Source organism: Ostrea edulis, chromosome 9, assembly GCF_947568905.1.
Source record: "Ostrea edulis chromosome 9, xbOstEdul1.1, whole genome shotgun sequence".
In the NCBI taxonomy this organism is placed as follows: domain Eukaryota; kingdom Metazoa; phylum Mollusca; class Bivalvia; order Ostreida; family Ostreidae; genus Ostrea; species Ostrea edulis.
Window position 1 is genome coordinate 29,669,571 of NC_079172.1, and position 20,751 is coordinate 29,690,321.

General features: G+C 35.6%; 1 protein-coding gene across 1 annotated transcript in view; it reads left to right on the top strand.

Moving 5' to 3' along the window:
* The window catches only part of LOC125658961 (uncharacterized), a 105,764-nt gene that overhangs the window by 3,531 nt on the left and 81,482 nt on the right, over positions 1-20,751 (top strand). The window contains exons 2-4 of the mRNA XM_056150133.1: positions 533-677; positions 8,063-12,205; positions 18,032-18,121. Coding sequence (XP_056006108.1) covers positions 566-677; positions 8,063-12,205; positions 18,032-18,121 — 4,345 coding nt within the window. The 5' untranslated portion in view covers positions 533-565. The remainder of the gene's footprint in view (positions 1-532; positions 678-8,062; positions 12,206-18,031; positions 18,122-20,751) is intronic.

A 20,751-nucleotide genomic window follows, 5' to 3' on the forward strand; every position in this document is an offset into this window, starting at 1 on the left:
GGGAATGAAACTGAAAAATCTCCACGACATAAGGACAACTCCAGATGTCTTCTTGGTGTAGAGGTCAAGGTGACATATTGTAAAAAACAGTTTCCAGATGGTATTTCAAGTGGTATTTGAGCTTTAACAATGAAACTCGACTACATGAAGTGTCTCCAAAAGGTCAAGTTTAATTAGTGTGGGTCAAATGTGAACAGAAATGAAATTTTTGATAAAATCAGAGCTTTGCCAATAAAACTATATGTGACATAAGTATGACCCCTATTCTTGTTGAGGTCAAAATATTAAAGTCATTGGATTACTGTGGTAAAAAATTATTTCCTGATAATGTCCCACTAAACATTATTTCATTTCAGCTTGAACATTATGGAAAGTCTCCACAACTTTTAAGAATGACCTTGTTTTTAGGTTTTAAATGAAAATCTGATTAATGATAGTTCTAGGTTGTCAACCAAATATTTTAAAAGCATAGATCTAAGCTTAAGTTATGTAAGAGACATAGAAATCAGTCGTTATGTTTTGAATATTTCAGATTTGAGCTATATGTGATAGAAACAATCCCAGTATGTCTGGGTCCCCTCCATCATCTGGTTCCCATGGAGAGTTCCCTCCATCTTCTGGTTCCCACGGAGAGTCATCTACACGTACATCTGGTCCCTCCAGTGGCAACAATACAGGTACGTTTGTGATGTCATATGTTACCATAATGTCAATCTAATTAAAATTAAATCTTTATCCACTCATATAGGTCACTCTTTAGTCAGCCAATGACATTGCTCTACCAAAAACGTTTACTAGCTAGTTTTTCTGATTTCTAAGCTGTTTTCTTTGTCATGTAAATTACACTTCAAGGCATTTTAAAGACTGAAAGTTTATGAAGAATGATGTTAATGTTGAATGCTCTAAGGAAAGAAAGTCCATTCTTTTTTATGAGATCAGGAGCAAAATGTGTTGTGATAGTATGATAATTAAAATGAAGATTTTTCATCAAACATTTTATGTCAGTTCGCTACATACTATGCAGATATCATCTTCGCAAGCCAAGTGTCTGATTCGCTTACTCTCATCTAGATGAGAGTAAGCGAATCGGACACTTGGCTTGCGAAGATGTGCAGACATTTGATTAGTGAGAAATAACCTTTTATAAGCTAGTTGCAATATGAATCAATGTATGCTTTTAAAAATAAAAATTGCTGTGTTCTGCTAACTCAACCAACCCTAAGTTAATGCTACCCTGGAATTATTTATATGCCCCCGAGATCGAAGATCAGGGGGCATATTGTTTTTGTCCTGTCTTGTCATTCAGTTATTCCGTAATTCTGTCTGAAACTTTAACCTTGCTAATAACTTTTGAACAGTAAGTGCTAGACCTTTGATATTTCACATGAGTATTCCTTGTGACAAGACCTTTCCATGGGTACCAATATTTTTACCCTTGACCTTGGAGTTTGACCTACTTTTTAAAAACTTTAATCTTGCTATTAACTGTTGAACAGTGAGTGTTAGAGCTTTCATGTTTCACATGAGTATTCCTTGTGACAAGACCTTGCTGTAGGTACCAAAATATTTGACCCTGTGACCTTGATCTTGGAGTTCGACCAACTTTTTGAAAACTTTAACCTTGCTAATAACTTTTGAACAGTAAGTGCAAGAACTTTGATATTTCACATAAGTGTTCCTTGTGACAAGACCTTTCTGTGGGTATTAAACCTTTTGACCTTGGCATTCGACCTACTTTTAAAAAATTTGACATTGGTCATAACTTCTAAATGGTAAATATTAGAGCTTTCATCTTGCACATGAGCATTTCTTGTGACAAGATCTTTTTACTGGTACCAACATATTGTTCAAGACATTATTGATTAAATGTTGCTTTGGAGTTGACACTTGTAATGATTTCATAAGTAATATATCAAGCATAATTAGGGCCCGGCATGAAATGCAGGAAGCCCTATAGTAATCACATTGTCCGTCCATCCGTCTGTCCGTCAACACTTTCTTTGTGACACGATAACTCAAACAGTTTTCATCATACAGTGCGTAAGTCTCTCATAAATATGTTTCATGATTCCTTTTTCACAAATTTGGCTTTCCAATGTATCTTTATATATTATTAATTCTAACATATATACCAGCCCCAAACATTGCTATATCAAATACAGATGTCACTTTCCTCTAATAACCCTCGGTGGGGTCCTTGCTGTCGTGTCAGTTTTCTAGTTAAATGTTGCATTCGAGTCCCTCATGTTCAATATATACTACTCAAAATTTGATAAGGATCATAGATATTTTTCTGTTTAAAAAATTAATAACTGCATGACTGGCAATATTGTGTCCAAGTGAAATCAAAAACGTCTTCAACAAACTTGCACGTGCATTTCATGCCATGGGAAATGCGTTTCTCATCACAGTTTATGCTTTTGCTACCATTGCACGATTTTCACTCGGGCATCGGTGTCTGATTCTTTCTAAAATTTCAAACTCACTTGAGTGTTTACACTATGTTTATCAACACAATGCCCCTCAACGTGTAAGGCGTCGCCTGACGACAGAACAACTGGGCAGATGTATTGGAATGCTTGACGCTGACTATTCACAACGTGACGTTGCAAATGCACTAAACGTCAGCCAGAGCATTGTAAACAGGGCCTGGAACCGACAGCAAACTTTTGGTACAGCAGCACACCGACATGGGGTGGTCGTCAGAGGTCGACAACCCAACGCCAAGACCATTTTGTGGCTCTTCAGGCACAACGCCATCCCTTCTGGACAGCAACCAGCCTACGTAACGACCTCCTGAACGCCTCGGGGGTGAATGTGTCCACTCAGACGATACGGAATCGGCTTCACAATACAGGTCTCAACTCGAGAAGGGCATGTGTTCGAGTCCCTCTGACTGTTCGACACCGGCGGGAGCGATTGGACTGGGCTGAAGATCATGTCACTTGGACACAGAACGATTGGGTTCAAGTTCTGTTCACCGATGAGTCCAGGTATTGTTTGGACTTTACAGACAGGAGGCACCGAGTGTGGCGACGACAACGTGAACGTTTCCATGATGCCAACATCAGTGAACATGACCGTATGGTGGTGGTTCCATCATGGTCTGGGGTGGAATCAGCAGGGATAGAAGAACAGATCTTCATGTCCTGGAGAGAGGAACAATGACGGGGGTGCAGTACCAGGGTGTGATCCTCGATGTTTAGGTCAGACCCTACGCTGGTGCTGTTGGCCCTGAGTTCATCCTGATGGATGATAACGCCCGTCCTCATCGCACCAGGGTGGTGGAGCAGTACCTTCAGCAGGAGACAATTGTCCATATGGACTGGCCAGCGCGCTCGCCGGACTTGAACCCGATTGAGCATGTATGGAACATGCTGCAGGTTGCCCTTTCACGCCGTAGAGCACAACCCACGACTTTGGCAGAGCTCGGAACGCCCTCGTGGAAGAGTGGAACAACCTTCCCATTGGAAACATCCGGGTGCTTATTGACAGCATGGCTCGACGTTGTCAAGCTGTCATTGATGCAAGGGGAGGCCATAACCGGTATTGACACTTCATCGACTAAGTGTAATGATGGACTATCCCCAAAAACTGTGTAATTCTTTCTCTGGTTTGCTGTTAACTTTTTGTAATGCCTTTTGGTGTTATCAGATTTCAAGCATTCCGTATTGATAAAAGTTCATGCCGTTCATGAATTTTCATTCATAACCTGAGTAAACACGTTTCTGAGTCAAATTTATGTCTTTTGTTATGTTAGTGTTAAATTACACACATATAACCTAGTGATCCTTATCAAATTTTGAGTAGTATATATTAACTTGCAACTAAAATGGCAGTTGTGATCAGCATGTTTCTGTGAGATCCTCAAGTTATGTACTTTTTCTGACATTTAGTGACTTCCATTATTAGTGAAGAATTGATTGAAGTGGTTCATGAATATAAAAAAAAAATGTAATCATTTTTGATTTGTAGTCCAAGCCTAAAGATCTTTACAGTGTGATACTTTGAGAGTTCATGTCATTAAATAAATGCTGTAGTTTAAAAGTCTAGTTCAAATGAAGAGAGTTTTGATTGGTTTAAGGAATGGTTATTTAAACATTGATTAACCATGGAGTGAGGATGGTCCCTATTTATTTTGGAGATGAAAGATAAAGATAACTGAATTCTGATGTCGGAATATGGTTTTATGGGCCACAAATAGTTTTCCTTTTCACCAGGAGTTGCCTAACTTCACAATTTATGGACTATAGTCATGGAATAAGGATTACTGCTTTTGATATTGAGATTAAAAAGTCAGTAAGCTGAATGCTGGGAAATATTTTCTGGGCTTAAAAGTGATTTTTGAGTTGACTTGCTACTCCTTGGGATCGGGGCCCGTCCTGCGGATTTACCTCTTTACTACCACCCTTGTATGCGCAGCTGAATGTATTTTGACTGGCAGTATATGTTAATTGTTTTTGTTAAATTAAATCATTGCCGTGCACATCAAATTCTTAATAATGTCAACTGAACACACACTGCTTGAGAATGTGAAAATTAGAATCAGGCATCGATAGCAGGTCTGCAACTGAATACAGTTGGGAGATGAGACTGTGGATATGAAAGCAGACCCTGCATGTCTTTCATTGAGTTTAAGATTTGTTAATAAAGTTGTGTATGATATATTCAAATGTAGCCAAACAATAATGGTGATTGAAAGACTAATGAAGTCTATGGAAAGAATAATATTTCTAATCGCACATGAATATAAGGAGAGGGAGGGTTAGATGAATAAGGATTTTGTATTACTTGATATATAATGCATTTAACTTTCCTTGAAAGTAAAGGATATTGCAATCATTGAACTAGTATTCTATCAGAATTATGATGAAAATATATCTGAAATGAACTAACAAATTCTATATATATTTGCTTTGTGTAAATAAATGAACAACCAACGGGTTAACATCATTTACATACTCATGTGGTATATTTATGTGGGAGTACTTCGTGTAAACAAGATGAAGGAAGAGGTGATCAAGATATTTGAAGACTTCAAGAGAATAATTTGTATTGATACCTGCTAGAAATTGTGTCACAGCTGAGTTTTTTATATGCCCCTGCCACAAAGTGATCGGGGCATATAGTTTTACCCTTGTCTGTCCTTCAACAACACCCAGTTTTCCAGACTTTTTTCTAAATGCCTTGAGTTATTGAATTAATTTCTTGTATGCAGGTGTATATTGATGAGTTACAGTCCGAGTTTGAGTTTTTTCCAGTTTGTTGATTTTTGATAGAGTTGTGCCCCTTTAACTGAATTAGTTACAACCAGTTTTCTGGACTTATTTTTTTTAATGCCTTTCGATATTGAACTGACTTTTTTGTATGCAGATGTATATTGACAAGTTACAGATCAAGTTTGAGTTTTGTTCCTGTTCGTTGATTTTTATGGAGTTGTGCCCCTTTAACTTAGAAAAATTAATGTATTTATTTCATGGCAGTTAAAACATATAAAGGATTGTTGTTGCGTTCTTCATTGTACTAAATGTGTGTAATATACAATCTGAATACCACATTCAATGCTATACTTAGATGTATTTCCTACATTTGACTTTACTGCAGCGGGAGCATTCGTGTTGTGCCCACACATCTAGTTGTCTTTTGCGGTAGGCTTTTGATATTGGACATGTACCGATAAGTGATCATCTCATGCAGATGTGTTGGGTACCATGGATAGTGACCATTGATCTTGAAGTTTATGTTCACACAACTTTTGAAACTTTTATGGATAAATTCACTGATGTGTCATGTTCCCAGTTTGTGACCTTGAAATTCCACAGCTATCTAGTGAAGCATAATAATACTTTAATATGCATGTACATTTTGTTTTACCATACTTTAAAGATGCAGAATTAAAGCTCATAAGATGGTGCTGTATATACCCTCCCTTGTTGGAAATCATAGACGAGTCGACAGAGGCTTTTGATTATTTCCACCTGAAGTCACATTTTCACCATGGATATGGATGACCTGAATCAATTTTGGTATTAAAAGGTTAAGCAAGCCAAACATTGATACAGGAAAACGGTTTTTTAGGGCCTTACGTTATTTCTCTTTTTACCTGACATCACCAAACTTTTTACCTGACATCACCAAACTTTATACACAACCAAACTATGGGATAAGGTTGATGACCAGTCATCATCTGGGTCAACGGATAAAAAATAAAGCAAACTGGAAAGTGGTCTCTTGGTCAAATGTGGTTTCCTCTTTCACCTTGCATGGTTTAAGAGGCCTGATCGTATACTACTGACTAGACTGTCTGGTTGACCAGCTTCTTTGATTTTTTCCCCTATCGATTCTTTTCTCATATTTATAAGAATAAAGGTAATAGATAATTTCTTTTGTGATATTTATTTAATTGTCTGATATCAACTGTTACAAAATAATATACCACCCTCCCCAATAAAAGCAACAAAAAAACCCCAAAAAAACCCCAGTGGTATTTGAATCCTCTCATTAGAATATGCAAATACAGGTGATTCTCGATGGCCTGAATCTCAAGAAGTGAAATCATGGTCCCGATTTTTTCTATAATTTACTCTCAATCTTTTAAACATTCCAAATCTCTCGGAGTTCTCAATTTTTCAAAGTGAAATTTGGGTCCTGTAACATATATTTCATTGTTTTTCCCTCTGGAAGTGGTGATAGCATATATACAACGTCACTCATACATATAATTATTTCTGCTTGGACTTTACTGGGATAACATTGAATGCCAGGACTAGCTCAGCTGTGTTACTTAAGTGTTTAGTTAGGTGACACATCATCTTGTGGGTGGATAGTTATAATTATTTAATTGGTCAGTTTAACCCTCCACCTGAGCTTTGTTTTTGTTACAATTTGACTACTGTTAACTTTAAGACTTGTTGGACTTGTGGATGAGACAGTAATTTTGAGAATATAATTCAGAGACATGCCTATTAATTATTCTAATTTATTAGAATGTGTGCTTTAAATTGTAAAGTGACTGTAAATTGTGTTGATTGTTGGGTGGATTATTTGTGCTCTGTGTATATATAGTTATTGACTGCTAAACGTCTTTATGGACGAGAAATTTGTCTCGTAAATCATCATACATCTACCTATAGCTTAAAATGTTAAAAACAAACAAGTGAATACATAAATTTAAAAAATCTTTTTAGTTATGCAAGATAAAGTTCCGTGTTTTTAGAATAAAGTCATTACATGTACCTAAACTCTGAAGGACATGTGTCAAAACAATGCAAGAATGTAGATATGCACTCTGGCTGGTATAAAATCGGAACCATAATGATTGGACCTCTAATTTTCAGATTTAACTCAAATTTTGAACTCTTGATCTCTCAAAGTTTTATCAAGGTTCCTTGGACTTTGCAGAGCTTGAAACTAACTTTTTATGTCACCAGTCCAGCCGGACTGATAAGGTATAATTTCAAACAGTCCGCAGAAAAATTTACCAGTCCAACAGAGTTTCCCAGAAGCAATTAATGTATTTAGTTAATGTCATTAAAATTAGATAATGGAATTGAACTCAATATACCTCAGACAATATTTTAACACTTATTTGAGATTTATATTTACTAACCAGGATCGTGTGATATCTACTGAAGAATGCCAAATGTGTGTTTAAAATTCGATAAGTAGGTTTTCCAAAATGACATTTTAGAAAATTGACTAAAAGAAATGTCAGTGAGTCCACCACACTTTTAACCAGTCACAGACTGACGGGCATATGTTCATTTTGAGCCCTGCTTTGAGTTATCGAGATTCATCTGAACCCCTTAAATATGTGACTATCTGACAGCTTTTGTATACTGTTATAATCAGTCTTTGTTTCATTGCTATTTACTGCATGCACAACCAACCTATAATCAACTCTGCTACACTAATTCTAGACAGTCAGGATAGTGACCACTATTCATTGCTAGAATATTTTATGTGACTATATATAATCAAGAATTGCCTGTGTTTTCTCTGTTGTGAATAAAAGAATGATTAAAACCCATTGCTTATTTTTGTTTATTCTGCAATTTTGCAGAGGATGGTGAAGTGGCTGAGAGTAGAGTAGATAATGCATGCAATACTCGTGCATCTGAACTCGGTGATACTCAAACTCGACATGAACTCAGTGATACTCGAACTCAAGATGGGCTTTGTGGTACTCGAATTGAACATGCAGGGCTTACTTGTGAGAGCACTATTTCCCCTACTGCACAAACCCAGGTTAAAGGTGAGGCTGATCAGGTCACTTGTTGTCATGGTGATGAGGACATTAAATCGGGTAAGGATTCAAATAAAGTGAGTAATCCATGTCTGCCTGATAGTAGAAATGAATTGGTCGTAGAAGATGTTGCAAACTCAGAGAATCATGCAGGAAAAGGTTTTAACAAATCCTCAAATGGTTGTAAAGTTGGTACTGTAACCACATTGTCTGGGGACCATGAGAGTAAAGAAAGGCATCAATCCAAAAAGACAGATCATCTTCCAAAGATAGACCATGTGGATGTAGACATTCCTGAAAGTCATCCTTCAGGGTCGGAAAAGAAATCAGATGAGAGGGATGACAGAGATGGAGAGAAGGCAGTCAGTGATCAAAACAAAGACGATGACGGTGAAATCCAAATGAAGATCAACAAGGAGAATGGAAAGACTGATGAGTTTTTATCTGAAAAAGAGAAGAAACCAACGCCACATGAAGATAAGAAAGAAAATAAAGACAATTTACAGGAGAATTCGAATGTGATGGGATCATCTGGATCTTCAGAAAAAGATACAAAGGCAACAGGGGATCACTCAGATAGAGAGAAAGGATGTGGTGATGTCACTGATCCGAATAGACGGATTGAGAATGACTCATTGCTTTCTACAGAAACAGAGAATAAAGAGAGACAATCTGAGAATAGACATAAAAGTCCACACGATCATAATTGTCCAGATACAAGGAGAGAATCCATGTCAAAAGACAAAATTCCTGATGTTGAATCGTTGGACAGCCAGGGGGATACAAGAAAGGAAACAGAAGACAAAAAATCCCGAGTAATGGAGGAAAGTATATCTTCTACAACAGAGAATACTGAATCTGCAAGTCTCAATAGGGAAGAAGCTTCACCATCAAAAGATAAATTAGACGCTGTCAATGCTGATGAAAGATTAGAAAGACCTCCAGATGTTTCTGAAGATGGGAGGTCTGGGAAACAAGAGAGTGTGGACAAAAAGACACCACCCTCATGTATAGACTCTAACAAGGAATCCATCTCTAAAGATAATCTAGAAAAGGAAATCAGAGATGTAATTAGACCTACTGAACATTATAGGGAAGGTGAAAATAGTCAGAAGATATTGATGAAGTTCATGGAAGAGAAGGGAGAAACTGTAAATGAAGACATTACAGGAAATAGAATTCCAAGTGTTGAATCTGTAGAAACTCAGAGGGATGAAAGTAAAGAAACTGAAGCATCTGAGGCAAAGGAAACTGCACCAGCAACAACAGAGGATGCAGAATCTGAAAGTCAGAACAGGGACAATGCAAGCAGAATTCCTTCAACTGAACTAGGCAATACTCAGGCTGAACATGGTCATACTGGCAAGAGCACAACTTTCCCTACTGTACATGCCCAGGATAAAAATGAAGTTGATCAAGTCTGTTGTCATGGTGATGAGGACACTAACACTGCCGGTAGGGATTCAAATGAAGTCAACAATCCGTGTTCAACTGGTAGTAGAAATGAATTGGTCATAGAAGATGTTGCAAACTCAGAGAATCATGCAGGAAAAGGTTTTAACAAATCCTCATATGGTTGTAAAGTTGGTACTGTAAACACATTGTCTGGGAACCATGAGAGTAAAGAAAGGCATCAATCCAAAGAGACAGATCATGTTCTAAAGATAGACCATGTGGATGTAGACATTCCTGAAAGTCATTCTTCAGGGTCAGAAAAGAAATCTGATGAGAGGGATGACAGAGATGGAGAGAAGGCAGTCATTGATGAAAACAAAGATGATGACGGTGAAATCCAAATGAAGATCAACAAGGAGAATGGAAAGACCGATGAGTTTTCATCCGAAAAAGAGAAGAAATCATTTCCACATCAGAATGACAAGATAGATGAATTTTCATCTGAAAAAGAGAGGAAACCATCGCCACATGAAGATAAAGAAAATAAAGACAATTTACAGGAAAATTTGAATGTGATAGGATCATCTAGATCTTCAGAAAAAGATACAAAGGCAACAGGGGATCACTCAGATAGAGAGAAAGGATGTGGTGACGTCACTGATCCAAATAGACGGCTTAAGAATGACTCATTGGTTTCTACAGAGACAGAGAATAAAGAGAGACAATCTGAGAATAGACATAAAAGTCCACAAGATCATAATTGTCCAGATACAAGGAGAGAATCCATGTCAAAAGACAAAATTCCTGATGTTGAATCATTGGAGAGCCAGGGGGACACAAGAAAGGAAACAGAAGACAAAAAATCCCAAATAATGGAGAAAAGTGTATCTTCTACAACAGAGAATACTGAATCTGCAAGTCTCAATAGGGAAAATGCTACACCATCAAAAGAGAAATCAGACTCTTTCAATGCTGATGAAAGATTAATAAGACCTCCAGATGTTTCTGAAGATAGGAGGTCTGGGAAACAAGAGAGTGTGGGCAAAAAGACACCGATCTCATCTATAGACTCTAACAAGGAATCCATCTCTAAAGATAATCAAGAAAAGGAAATCACAACTTTGTCAGATGATGAAAGATTAGCAACACCTCAGGGTGCTTCAGAAGATACCAGGACTGAAAAACAAGAAAGTGTAGGTAAAAAGACACCATCTATAGACTCTAATAAGACATCCACCTCTGAAGATAATCAAGGAAAGGAAATCACAGATGGATTTAGACCTATTGAACATTATAGGGAAAGTGAAAATGGTCAGAAGATACTTATGAAGTCCATGGAAGAGAAGAGAGAAGATTTAAATGAGGACATTACCGGAAATAGAATTCCAAGTGTTGAATCTGTAAAAGCCCAGAGGGATGAAAGTAAAGAAACTGAAGCATCTGAGACAAAGGAAACTGCAACAGTAAGAACAAAAGCTGAATCTGAAAGTCAGAATATGGATAGAGCAACACAAAGACAGGAAGTTTCAGAGAACAGTTTCATGGGAAGAAAGGAAATTGATAAAGACAAAGAATCTAAAAATCAAAATAACAGTGGTGAACACCAAGCAGTAAAGAAAGATGGGTCTGGTAGAAAGACAGCCTCAGAAAGTGACTCCAAAGATGACAAACTGGAAAAGTCTGTTACAGATAATGAAACCAGTATTGGAAGATTAGAAAAACAGAATGTTGGAATGGTGGGGAAAAGTTCTTCAGATACTGGAGTTGATCAAGATTTAGACAGATCAGACCAAGGCAATGACAATGGAAGATCTCAACAAGATACCACCAGTGGCAGAGAACAAGATATTGAGATAGATAATCCACATGATTCTGGAGATAGAGGGAATGCACTCCATGGGGCTTCTGTGTTGTGTATGGATGAGGGAGTTGCAAAGAAAGAAATGCAAAAGATTCAAGAGACCAAGATTCAAGAAAGTCCGAGACCAGAAGTGTCAAGAATTAAAGAAGACCTGGTAGCTAATGCATGCACTGGAAGTGTAGAGGAAGGTTTGGCTGAGAGTGGTGATCAGGACACTGTTTCAAAAGTTGAAGATCAAGATGTGCTTAAAACTGAAAAGAATTCTGAGGTTGATGACTTACTTAACCATGGAGCCAAATTTTCCATGATGCAAAATCACCAATCTGGAGTAAATGAAGAAAGTGAGAGTTCCACTGAAGAGGAGGAGGGTAGTAGTGAACATGCAGTAAATCAAACAGAAAATCAAAGCATTGAACAAGGAAACATGGGACAGTCTGAGATGGAAACCCATAGAAGTGTTCCAGAGAAAATTTTACCAGTTCCGAATCCTGGACATATTCTCATGGTAGAAAATCAGTTTGAGTTGTTTATTGATGAAATCTTGTCTGATGTCACATTAGATGAAAACAGAGAAGAGTGGAAGGAGAATTCCAAAAGGAAATTTCAGAGTCTTTTAAAGAAAATGATAGATGAAACCTCTCTTAGGTCAATTGAGCAGGGAATTGCTCAAAATAGAACATCGGAACCAAAAGATCAGAGCAATGGTAATAAATGTTTTCTGAATATAACTCAATGATATAGATTTGGATTTCTTGTATTAAATTTTTATATACCCGTCTTTTGATGGGTCGTATTATGGTGAAAGGATGAAGATAGTGAACAGTGATCAATCTCATAACTACAATAAAGAATGCAAAATTAAGAGAATGGCAAACACTGTCCCAGGAGATACAGGGATCAGGTGCCTGTTGACCGGTCACGTCACACACTGCCGTAAGCCCTATATATTGAAAAGGTAAACAATAATCCATAGTCAAAATTGGTATGAAATACGACAGACAGCATTTGACCCAATGATAAGTTGTATTGGTAAATTAGATTGTGATAGAATTTGCGAAATGCTGACTTTAAATGAGACTGTTGAAACCCCTTAACATCAACTGTCTTGTCAGTAGCCTGCTTCGATTTAAAAACTTCTACACAGAACAAGCTTTTGCATATTGAATCAGTTGAGAAACATAAACATCATATGCAGTTGATATTGGAATATTGCTACATAGATGAGAAGTTGATGATTGAAAAGCTGAAGTCATCCTGTTTCTCGTAAAGTTAAGTTGTTTAAGTTTGCCATTAACATTTATGTTCAATAAAATATCTAAGTGTGAGCTTTTCTGTCTGTCTGTCTATAATAGCTTTTCTGTGTGATATCTCTTACACTGAGGCCTATGACTCTCAACCTGGTCAGGTGATGCATCTTTGGAAGAAAGGTGTAATGTGACCCCAAAATAGGTCACTGTGACCTCCTTCTGAAATTTATGACTATGCATACACAAATTGTGTCTGGATCTTGCATACTTTGATGACTAGGACCATCAAATTTGGTCAATGGATGCATAGGGGGAGGAGGGGGCATAATAATGCAAAAGAAGTAGGTTACTGTGGCTTCATTTTCAGATTTTCTTCAGCACTGTGAGGCCTAGCTTAAGGACCATATGACTTGGTCAGTTGATGCATCTTGTGTCATGACCCAAAAGTAGGTTACTGTGGCCTCGTTTTTTTATGGCTATGCATATAGTCAAGAGGTGTCTGTAAGGCATAGCTCCATTAATTTTAACTAGCTGTCTGTTGATTTTGGAATTTTATGGCTTTAGTTGCATAGTCAAAATGTGCACAGAATTAACATCTTTCTATAGGTCTAGGTTATTTATGTACACCTCACTAAAGGTGTAATATTTTACTACTCGCATAATGAGAAGATATTCTTTATACATATAACAGCTACAAATGTATATATATATATATATATATATATATATATATATATATATGTGTGTGTGTGTGTGTGTGTGTGTGTGTGTGGTCAAAAAATGAATGAAGAAATCGGCACAGTCGTTAAATAATTTAAAAGAATAAGATCCAAAATGATCCATATTTATATATACATATATATGGACTGATGCAGAGAGAAAGAGCACAGAAAAATCCTGGATGCATCGTTTGAAATCATTCCGTCCAGGTGGAATGAATAATTTGAATGATTTCACGTGCATGAATCCAGAATCCTGAGTTAAAATCAGTTTCCACAGCCTAATCGCATAAATTCACCCGATAAGATATGTTATTTTGTATGATTAATATAAATACAATTCGTTTCCCTCGTTTCAAGGCTCTGATCTTGAGTTCCTTAATTTAGCCATAACGAGGATTCCCCAAATTGCGATTATTGTTTGACCTTCAATACTTCCTAATTATGTTAGAACATTATAAGAAATCACTACAGTTATGAATTTATATAGCTCTCTCTCTCCCTTTCATACTCTAGTCTCGACATTGCGGCTTTTATTCTCTTTTTTTAAAAATAAGGGGGGTGTTAATAAGAAAAAAATGTATTGACCTTGAAAACTAGTATATCATTAATATATCATCTTGAGACCTCTAAACTATGGTAAAACATTATTCTAAAGAACAAGGTACGGTTGTATACATAAAAAGGCCCCAAAAATTTCTCTTTATAAAATGTGTCTGGAATTAACCTTAATCAGAGTTTTAAGAAAGTAAAATAAATGCCAGGTATACTATGTCAATAAAATCAGAATGATAGTCCTAAATGGATAGCAACATGACATCATGAATAAGACATTTCCCGCCTTTTTCTCAAAATAAGCCTGAAAACTGATATATGTCATACAAATTATTGCTCAGGAAAAGATGTGCGCATTTGTCGAGCAAAATGAAAATGATATATATTGTGTAATATTTTGAGATAAAAAACATGCTTCAATATGAATTTGCTCGATGCATGCGCTGTATGTTTTCTAAAAGGAAAACCACCTGAATTTGTGGATATTTTCATTGAAAATGGCATTTTTTCAAGCTCTCGTCATATGACACAAATCATTTTGATGATCAAACTGAGTGAATTTTGGGTTTGCTAAACTATTCCTTAATTGAATGCCAGGATTGGAGCTCCAAGTGAAATCATCAATATTTTGGGCCAGATGACTGTAGAAACTGTACCTACTTCTTAACATAAGTTCGGATTCGCATAGCTCTTAATGTTGCGATATCAGAATTGCTAGAATGCGGCTCAAATTTGTCTGACCTTGAAAAATATATTAGCTTGAAATATAATACCGTATCTTTTTCCTTAGACTTCTCTCCCATTCACCTCTTGAATTGTTGATTTTAATGCTAGATCTGTGTCTTTTGATTGACATTGTTTGTTGTTTATTCGTGTTCTTCAGGCAATCATATTATTTTTTGTTGTTGGATCAGCAGACTACCATATCCGACTCATCAATGGTACGGACTACCAAATAGTGTGTTAAACTTAATACACTCCATATCATTATCTTCCCACCATTTTATTCCATAATCACATTGTTTTGGAAGTTTTCCCTCTAAATTTATCTGATTTCTGTAATTTTCAAGAATGATTTTATTTCCATCCCGACCCGACCATGGTACAAACTCTCTACACCATCGTCAGTAAACACGCTTTACAACGAAATCACCACCATTTTTATCACTCAGTACAATAGTGTATCACTCTTGTTACCAATGTAGATTATTGATACTTGTCGTTTTTTCGTGTCATTTGTCTATGTAATATAATTATGTCTCTTGATAAAGACGCGGGTTGCGTCAAAAATTTGAGTTTTAAATAACCAACAGTGTCCTGGCCTTTTCAGTGCTTTTATAAATTTCTTTACTGGCCTTGTATCTTCAGATCCGACACTTTAAGAAAGTAGGGTATATATATATCTCTTTGAAATTTTCAAACACTCATAAATTTAATGATCTAACTTTCTCAGTTCCTCCATCATATAGCAATGATGCATCTGTCGTTGTCTGTTGTATAGTCTGCGTTAATAATTTGATTTTACTTGTAGCATGCAATTTGATTGGCTGAGCACACTGAAAAAAAACTTAGTGTATACATATTGTATAATTATAACTTAGTATGGGGACACACTCTCTTGACAACCCAAAACAGCACTACTTTGTTTTGTTTTGTTTGTTTTATTTTTCAATTTGCAGCACTTAGTTGTTAGATCTTCAATGGAATTAAAAGTGCACAATAAAATACTTTTTTTTGGACAAAATTTTCTCACGGTGTCAAAGAAGGTGTATATTTTCTTACAAGTAAGGCCAACTCAACTTAATTAGGAGATTATCATCCAGGGTCACCAAAAAGTATGGGGCGGGTGGGAGGGTTTTATTTTTTAATTTTTATTTTCTGAGAAAAATAATGATGACAAACGAGTTTTTGTCAACATAAGTGCATAATTTAATGCTAGATGGATATCAATCTATGCTTATTTCACCGACGAATTCCAGGTTAAGCTTTAATTAATTTCAAACACAGAAAGATACCAAACTTCATCAAGATATGAAGAACATTTATCCCTTCCTTTCATTTACACCCGTAAGAAATTAAGAAAACCATATGCATACATCTATTTTCTTCACGTTTTTTTTTCACGTTGCTATACTGGAAATGTAAACAAGAAGTGTAAATACCGGAGTTGGACGTGAAACTTTTCCGGAAATCGCAAGTTTCGCAAAATAAAAAAATTCTGGGCGGGCCGATTTTTTAGGGGCGGGCGGGGATGATAATCTATCAATTAAGTTGAATTGGCCTAATATTACACAAAGCACTAACGGTAGAAATTCAATACAAACTCTGATACAACGTACGACATAATATGCGAAACAATGGTATATATCATTGATATAATATCAAGTATTTGCAAATTTTGCTGTTTCATTATGAAATGTATTTTCATGTGGGGAGATTGCTTGATCCACCTGTCAAAGTATAAAATATGTCATGTCTTGCGAAATGTACCAGATGATGTTGCATCACATCGATTGATTACATATACTTTACCATCATGTTGGATTTAATGTGACGATGTTGCATGCTAGCTATGATAAGTTATAATGCAGTTTAAAACTTAATTTAATTTCATAAAATCAAAAATTGCAAATTATACTACATTTTCTGGTAAATGAGGTATTTTTGTATGATGTCAGGTCTAAACTTTCTGTTGGAGGGATTTCATAAAGTTGATCTTGCACTGTAAAGCAAACATTAGGCTTACATAACATGTAGTCTATGCATATATCTTCTGTTATCAAGATTTATCGCAAACTCCATCTTGCATTTTCGAATTCAATAAATAAAGTATATATATATGCTCTGGTTATATGTCAAGAACCAAGATGGCTTCCTTCATGGTCGACGCTTCATAGGTACATGTATGTCGCTTTTAAAAAGCAATATCTATTTATTGGTGTTTGTTTACGTTTTTTTACAAGCTATAGTTAATTTAGTTTTGTCTTTTTGCATTAAATTCTCAGGAATGAAGTCTAATTTTGACTTAGATATCATACAATATAATCTAAGTTGGTGCAGTTTACGCTAATCACAGATTAAAAAGCAATGTCTTAACACATCTTATTCTATACTGCTGCTGAATATTAGAATTTAGGATAGATATTCAGAACAGGAAAATTATTATTTTCAGATTTCATAGCTCCCAGGGCTAGGGATACATTTAACTAATATGTGGCTAACCTATAAGGCCTGTCCTGGGCATGAGTATTAATTTAAGTGTTTTGTAAATGGTTTGATTTTTTGCATAACTCAGTTATTTCACACATAATGTATCATGTGAAGTAAATGGCATACAAATTTTTTTATGCAACAATGATTTGTTTGATGATTCATATTCGCTTCATTTAAGCCTATCACATTTATTGATAAGCTGACCCCCATGCGACAATATTAAGATCACTTTGTCCGTTATCTGTCTGTTAGTCATGCTCTCATCTATCAGTTTCACATTCTACAATTGTGGACTTTTTTGGTTCAAAAACTAGTGCAGAAAAATTAGCATTTTTAATAATAATGTAATTTAATTGCAAACCATCTTTTATTCATGAGGACTTTATTTCACAATTTAGTATAGTGATAAACTGGTTCACAGAGACTAATTTTTGCAATAATTTTGGTAATCTTAAACAAATGCGCAAGATGTTAGGGATTGGTTCACGGTGAGAAACATTTGCAATGAACCTAGCAAAACTTTCTTAAACGTGAATAAAAATGATTGGTTTACACAGTTACTGAATTTTAGTGAAATCTAAAATTACATCTTTTTTAAATGCTGACTGTGCTTCAAATGGCATTGAATGTGAATATCAGAGACAAATTATGTGAAACTGGATTTGGATTCTCGCGCATGAAATGAAGTAAGATGTAGTCTTTCTTTTTAAAAAGGTAAGAAATTTTGAGTTTTACAGGTACCAAAAAAGTCACTGTTTCATATTATTTCAATTTAAGTCTCCAAATATGTTTGTAGGGAAAGACTTAAAATCTGCCAGTGTAATCACAACACAACCAAGCCATGTTCAAGGTTTTCCAAAGACTTCACAATCGTGGCAAAATCAAGGTAAATTAAGATAAATATATCCCTCTTTGGTACACAACTTGAGATTACAATACCATATAGTTCATGAAAATTCATAATTCAACACACCGGATGATGTCTGTCTCCAATTTAATATGAATTCTAACTTACCAAAATCACAGATTTTAAATTGTCACAAGTTAGATGAAATTTTGAAATTTCCTTGTTTATCGATTTTTATGCCCCTTCCACAAAGTGTCAGGGCATATAGTTTTACCCCATGACCATCCTTCTGCGACACCCAGTTTTAAAAATCAGACTTTTATGTGCCATTGGTCTTTGTCCGTCGTCGTACATCAATGACTTTGATTCTGGGACAAATTATACGCAAAGTGGATTATAAAAAAAGCATAAACTGGCCCAATCCAGGTTATGCTCATATATTATGTCCCAGAGTTAAAGTCATTCCTTTTAATTTAATGCAAAAGACAAAGGTACTAACCTTCGCTTATCAAAATGTACACAGATTCTGAAAAATACAAGTCAACCAGCCATTCAATGATTCACTCAGCAACCATGACGAATCGTCTAGCTATGATTGAGGCAGACATCTTAGTTTTACGGAGCCTATTTATCAAAATATTGTAAATGTAGTTAATGAAGGTGAAGTTTCAAGTTCATCATGACAGAAAATATGGGTAGGCTAATTGTATGCAATGAGTATTTCGCTGCCCTTAAAGATCGACTTTGAAGTCGCTCAACTCCGACAGACTGAGAAAGTATGGGAAATTGCATTGTTTAGGCCTACCCAAATTAAGTTTTCAAATATCAGAAAATGCAATATTTTTTAGCTTTTAACTCCATGAAAATTTCTACTGCATGAGAACTTCCCTTTGCATGCAACTTTATACATAGCTGCAGAACTGTAGCTCTCTGAAAAAATATTTTGACGGAACAGAGAGCTACAGTTCCACCCCTAATAAAAACCTTCGATTTACGGCGCACAAAAAGCTGCGCACGGTTGAGGCCTGATATCGTTGTATTCTTGTGTTGCTGTCTTATAAATTTAATATAAAAAAATTCTAAACATATTTTCCTACTATAGTTGTGTCCAAACATACCTTCAAATATTCATTAAAGCCCCATACGACCCGTAAACTCCCAGCTTCAAATGAATTCGTGTGTTGACGTAGCCATGTTAGGTAACCAGGTCAATTCGAACCCCAGTTCATTTCCATACTTGCACAATAATGTCTAGATGTAAACTAATATCCCCACAAATATTTTAGCTAAATGTTTTAAATAATATATCATTCCAGTTCCTTTAAATAATAATTATTCAAATAGCTAAACTCACGGCAATGCGGCTTTCATTAGTCTGGTCTGGTCTCCATCCCTTTCACACGAGTGTTAAGGACTTTTGTAACATTATCATTAATCAAGAGCTTATTTTACCTTTAAAAAAACTTTATTTTTTAATTTCTATAAATTATTCGTGTTGATAATCAATGAAGAGCGAACATATAACTTATAACGAATTTTATGAATATATACATATACGAACAACAACAAGGTTCGAGTTGACTTGGCTACCTAACATGGCTACGTCAACAAACAAAATTATTTGAAGCTGGGAGTTTTCGGGTCGTATGGGGCTTTAATGAAGATTTGAAGGTATGTTTGGACACAACTATAGTAGGAAAATATGTTAAGAATATTTTTAATATTAAATTTATGAGACAGTAACACAAGAATACAACGATATCAAGCCTCAACCGTGAGCAGCTTTTTGTGTGCCGTAAATCGAAGGTTTTTATTAGGGGTGGAACTGTAGCTGATCTCTGTTCCGTCAAAATATTTTTTCAGAGAGCTACAGTTCTGCAGCTACTTTATACATTGTATGTATAAGTAAGTTACAAATCGCGATCCACATCTCAATGTGACTTACGTCATCTGATATAGGCCTAAAATGTGACATATGATTTTTAGTTGCTTTGTTGAAAGGTGGATCAAGCAATGAAGCAATACCCCCCCCCCCCTTTTCCCAATGATTTTGTTTTAATCTATGATATTAGACCATCATACATAAAAAGATGTTTTACAACAGTGATTTGCATACAATACAATCTGCTTGTATTAAAGCAAAATATTTTGAATTTCTTTTCCATTAAATGGAAGGCCCAAAAACAGTGCTATGATGTAAATTTAGAGAGAAAAAATATAGTTAAGGCAGCTGGTTGTCAAGGGGTGTGTCCCATACCAAACCAGGTTATATAAAAATAACCTGTATTCCTCAATTTGAATTTGACCAATCAGAGACTAGAATACAATGAGAATTCAATTTTGTCAAAATGAATGATTATATATCATTAGATAGAGGATATGTAGTCTATGTTGCTTATTGCAGCCCATTTGTTTGGGGAAATAATAATTATGAAGAAAAATAAAGAAGGAGGCATACATTCTCATTAATGTTGATTATATGTGGATTGGATGTTTACTTTTGAGAAGCTATAACAATAAAAATAGCATGTTAACATATATATTCAATTTTTTGTCTATCTATTACTGGAATATATATCTGTCTTAATATAAAGGCAATTTTTTAATGATTGAGTCCATTTAAGAGGTATCTGCAAAATTATATGTCCATGTTAGTTCCTCTGTGACTG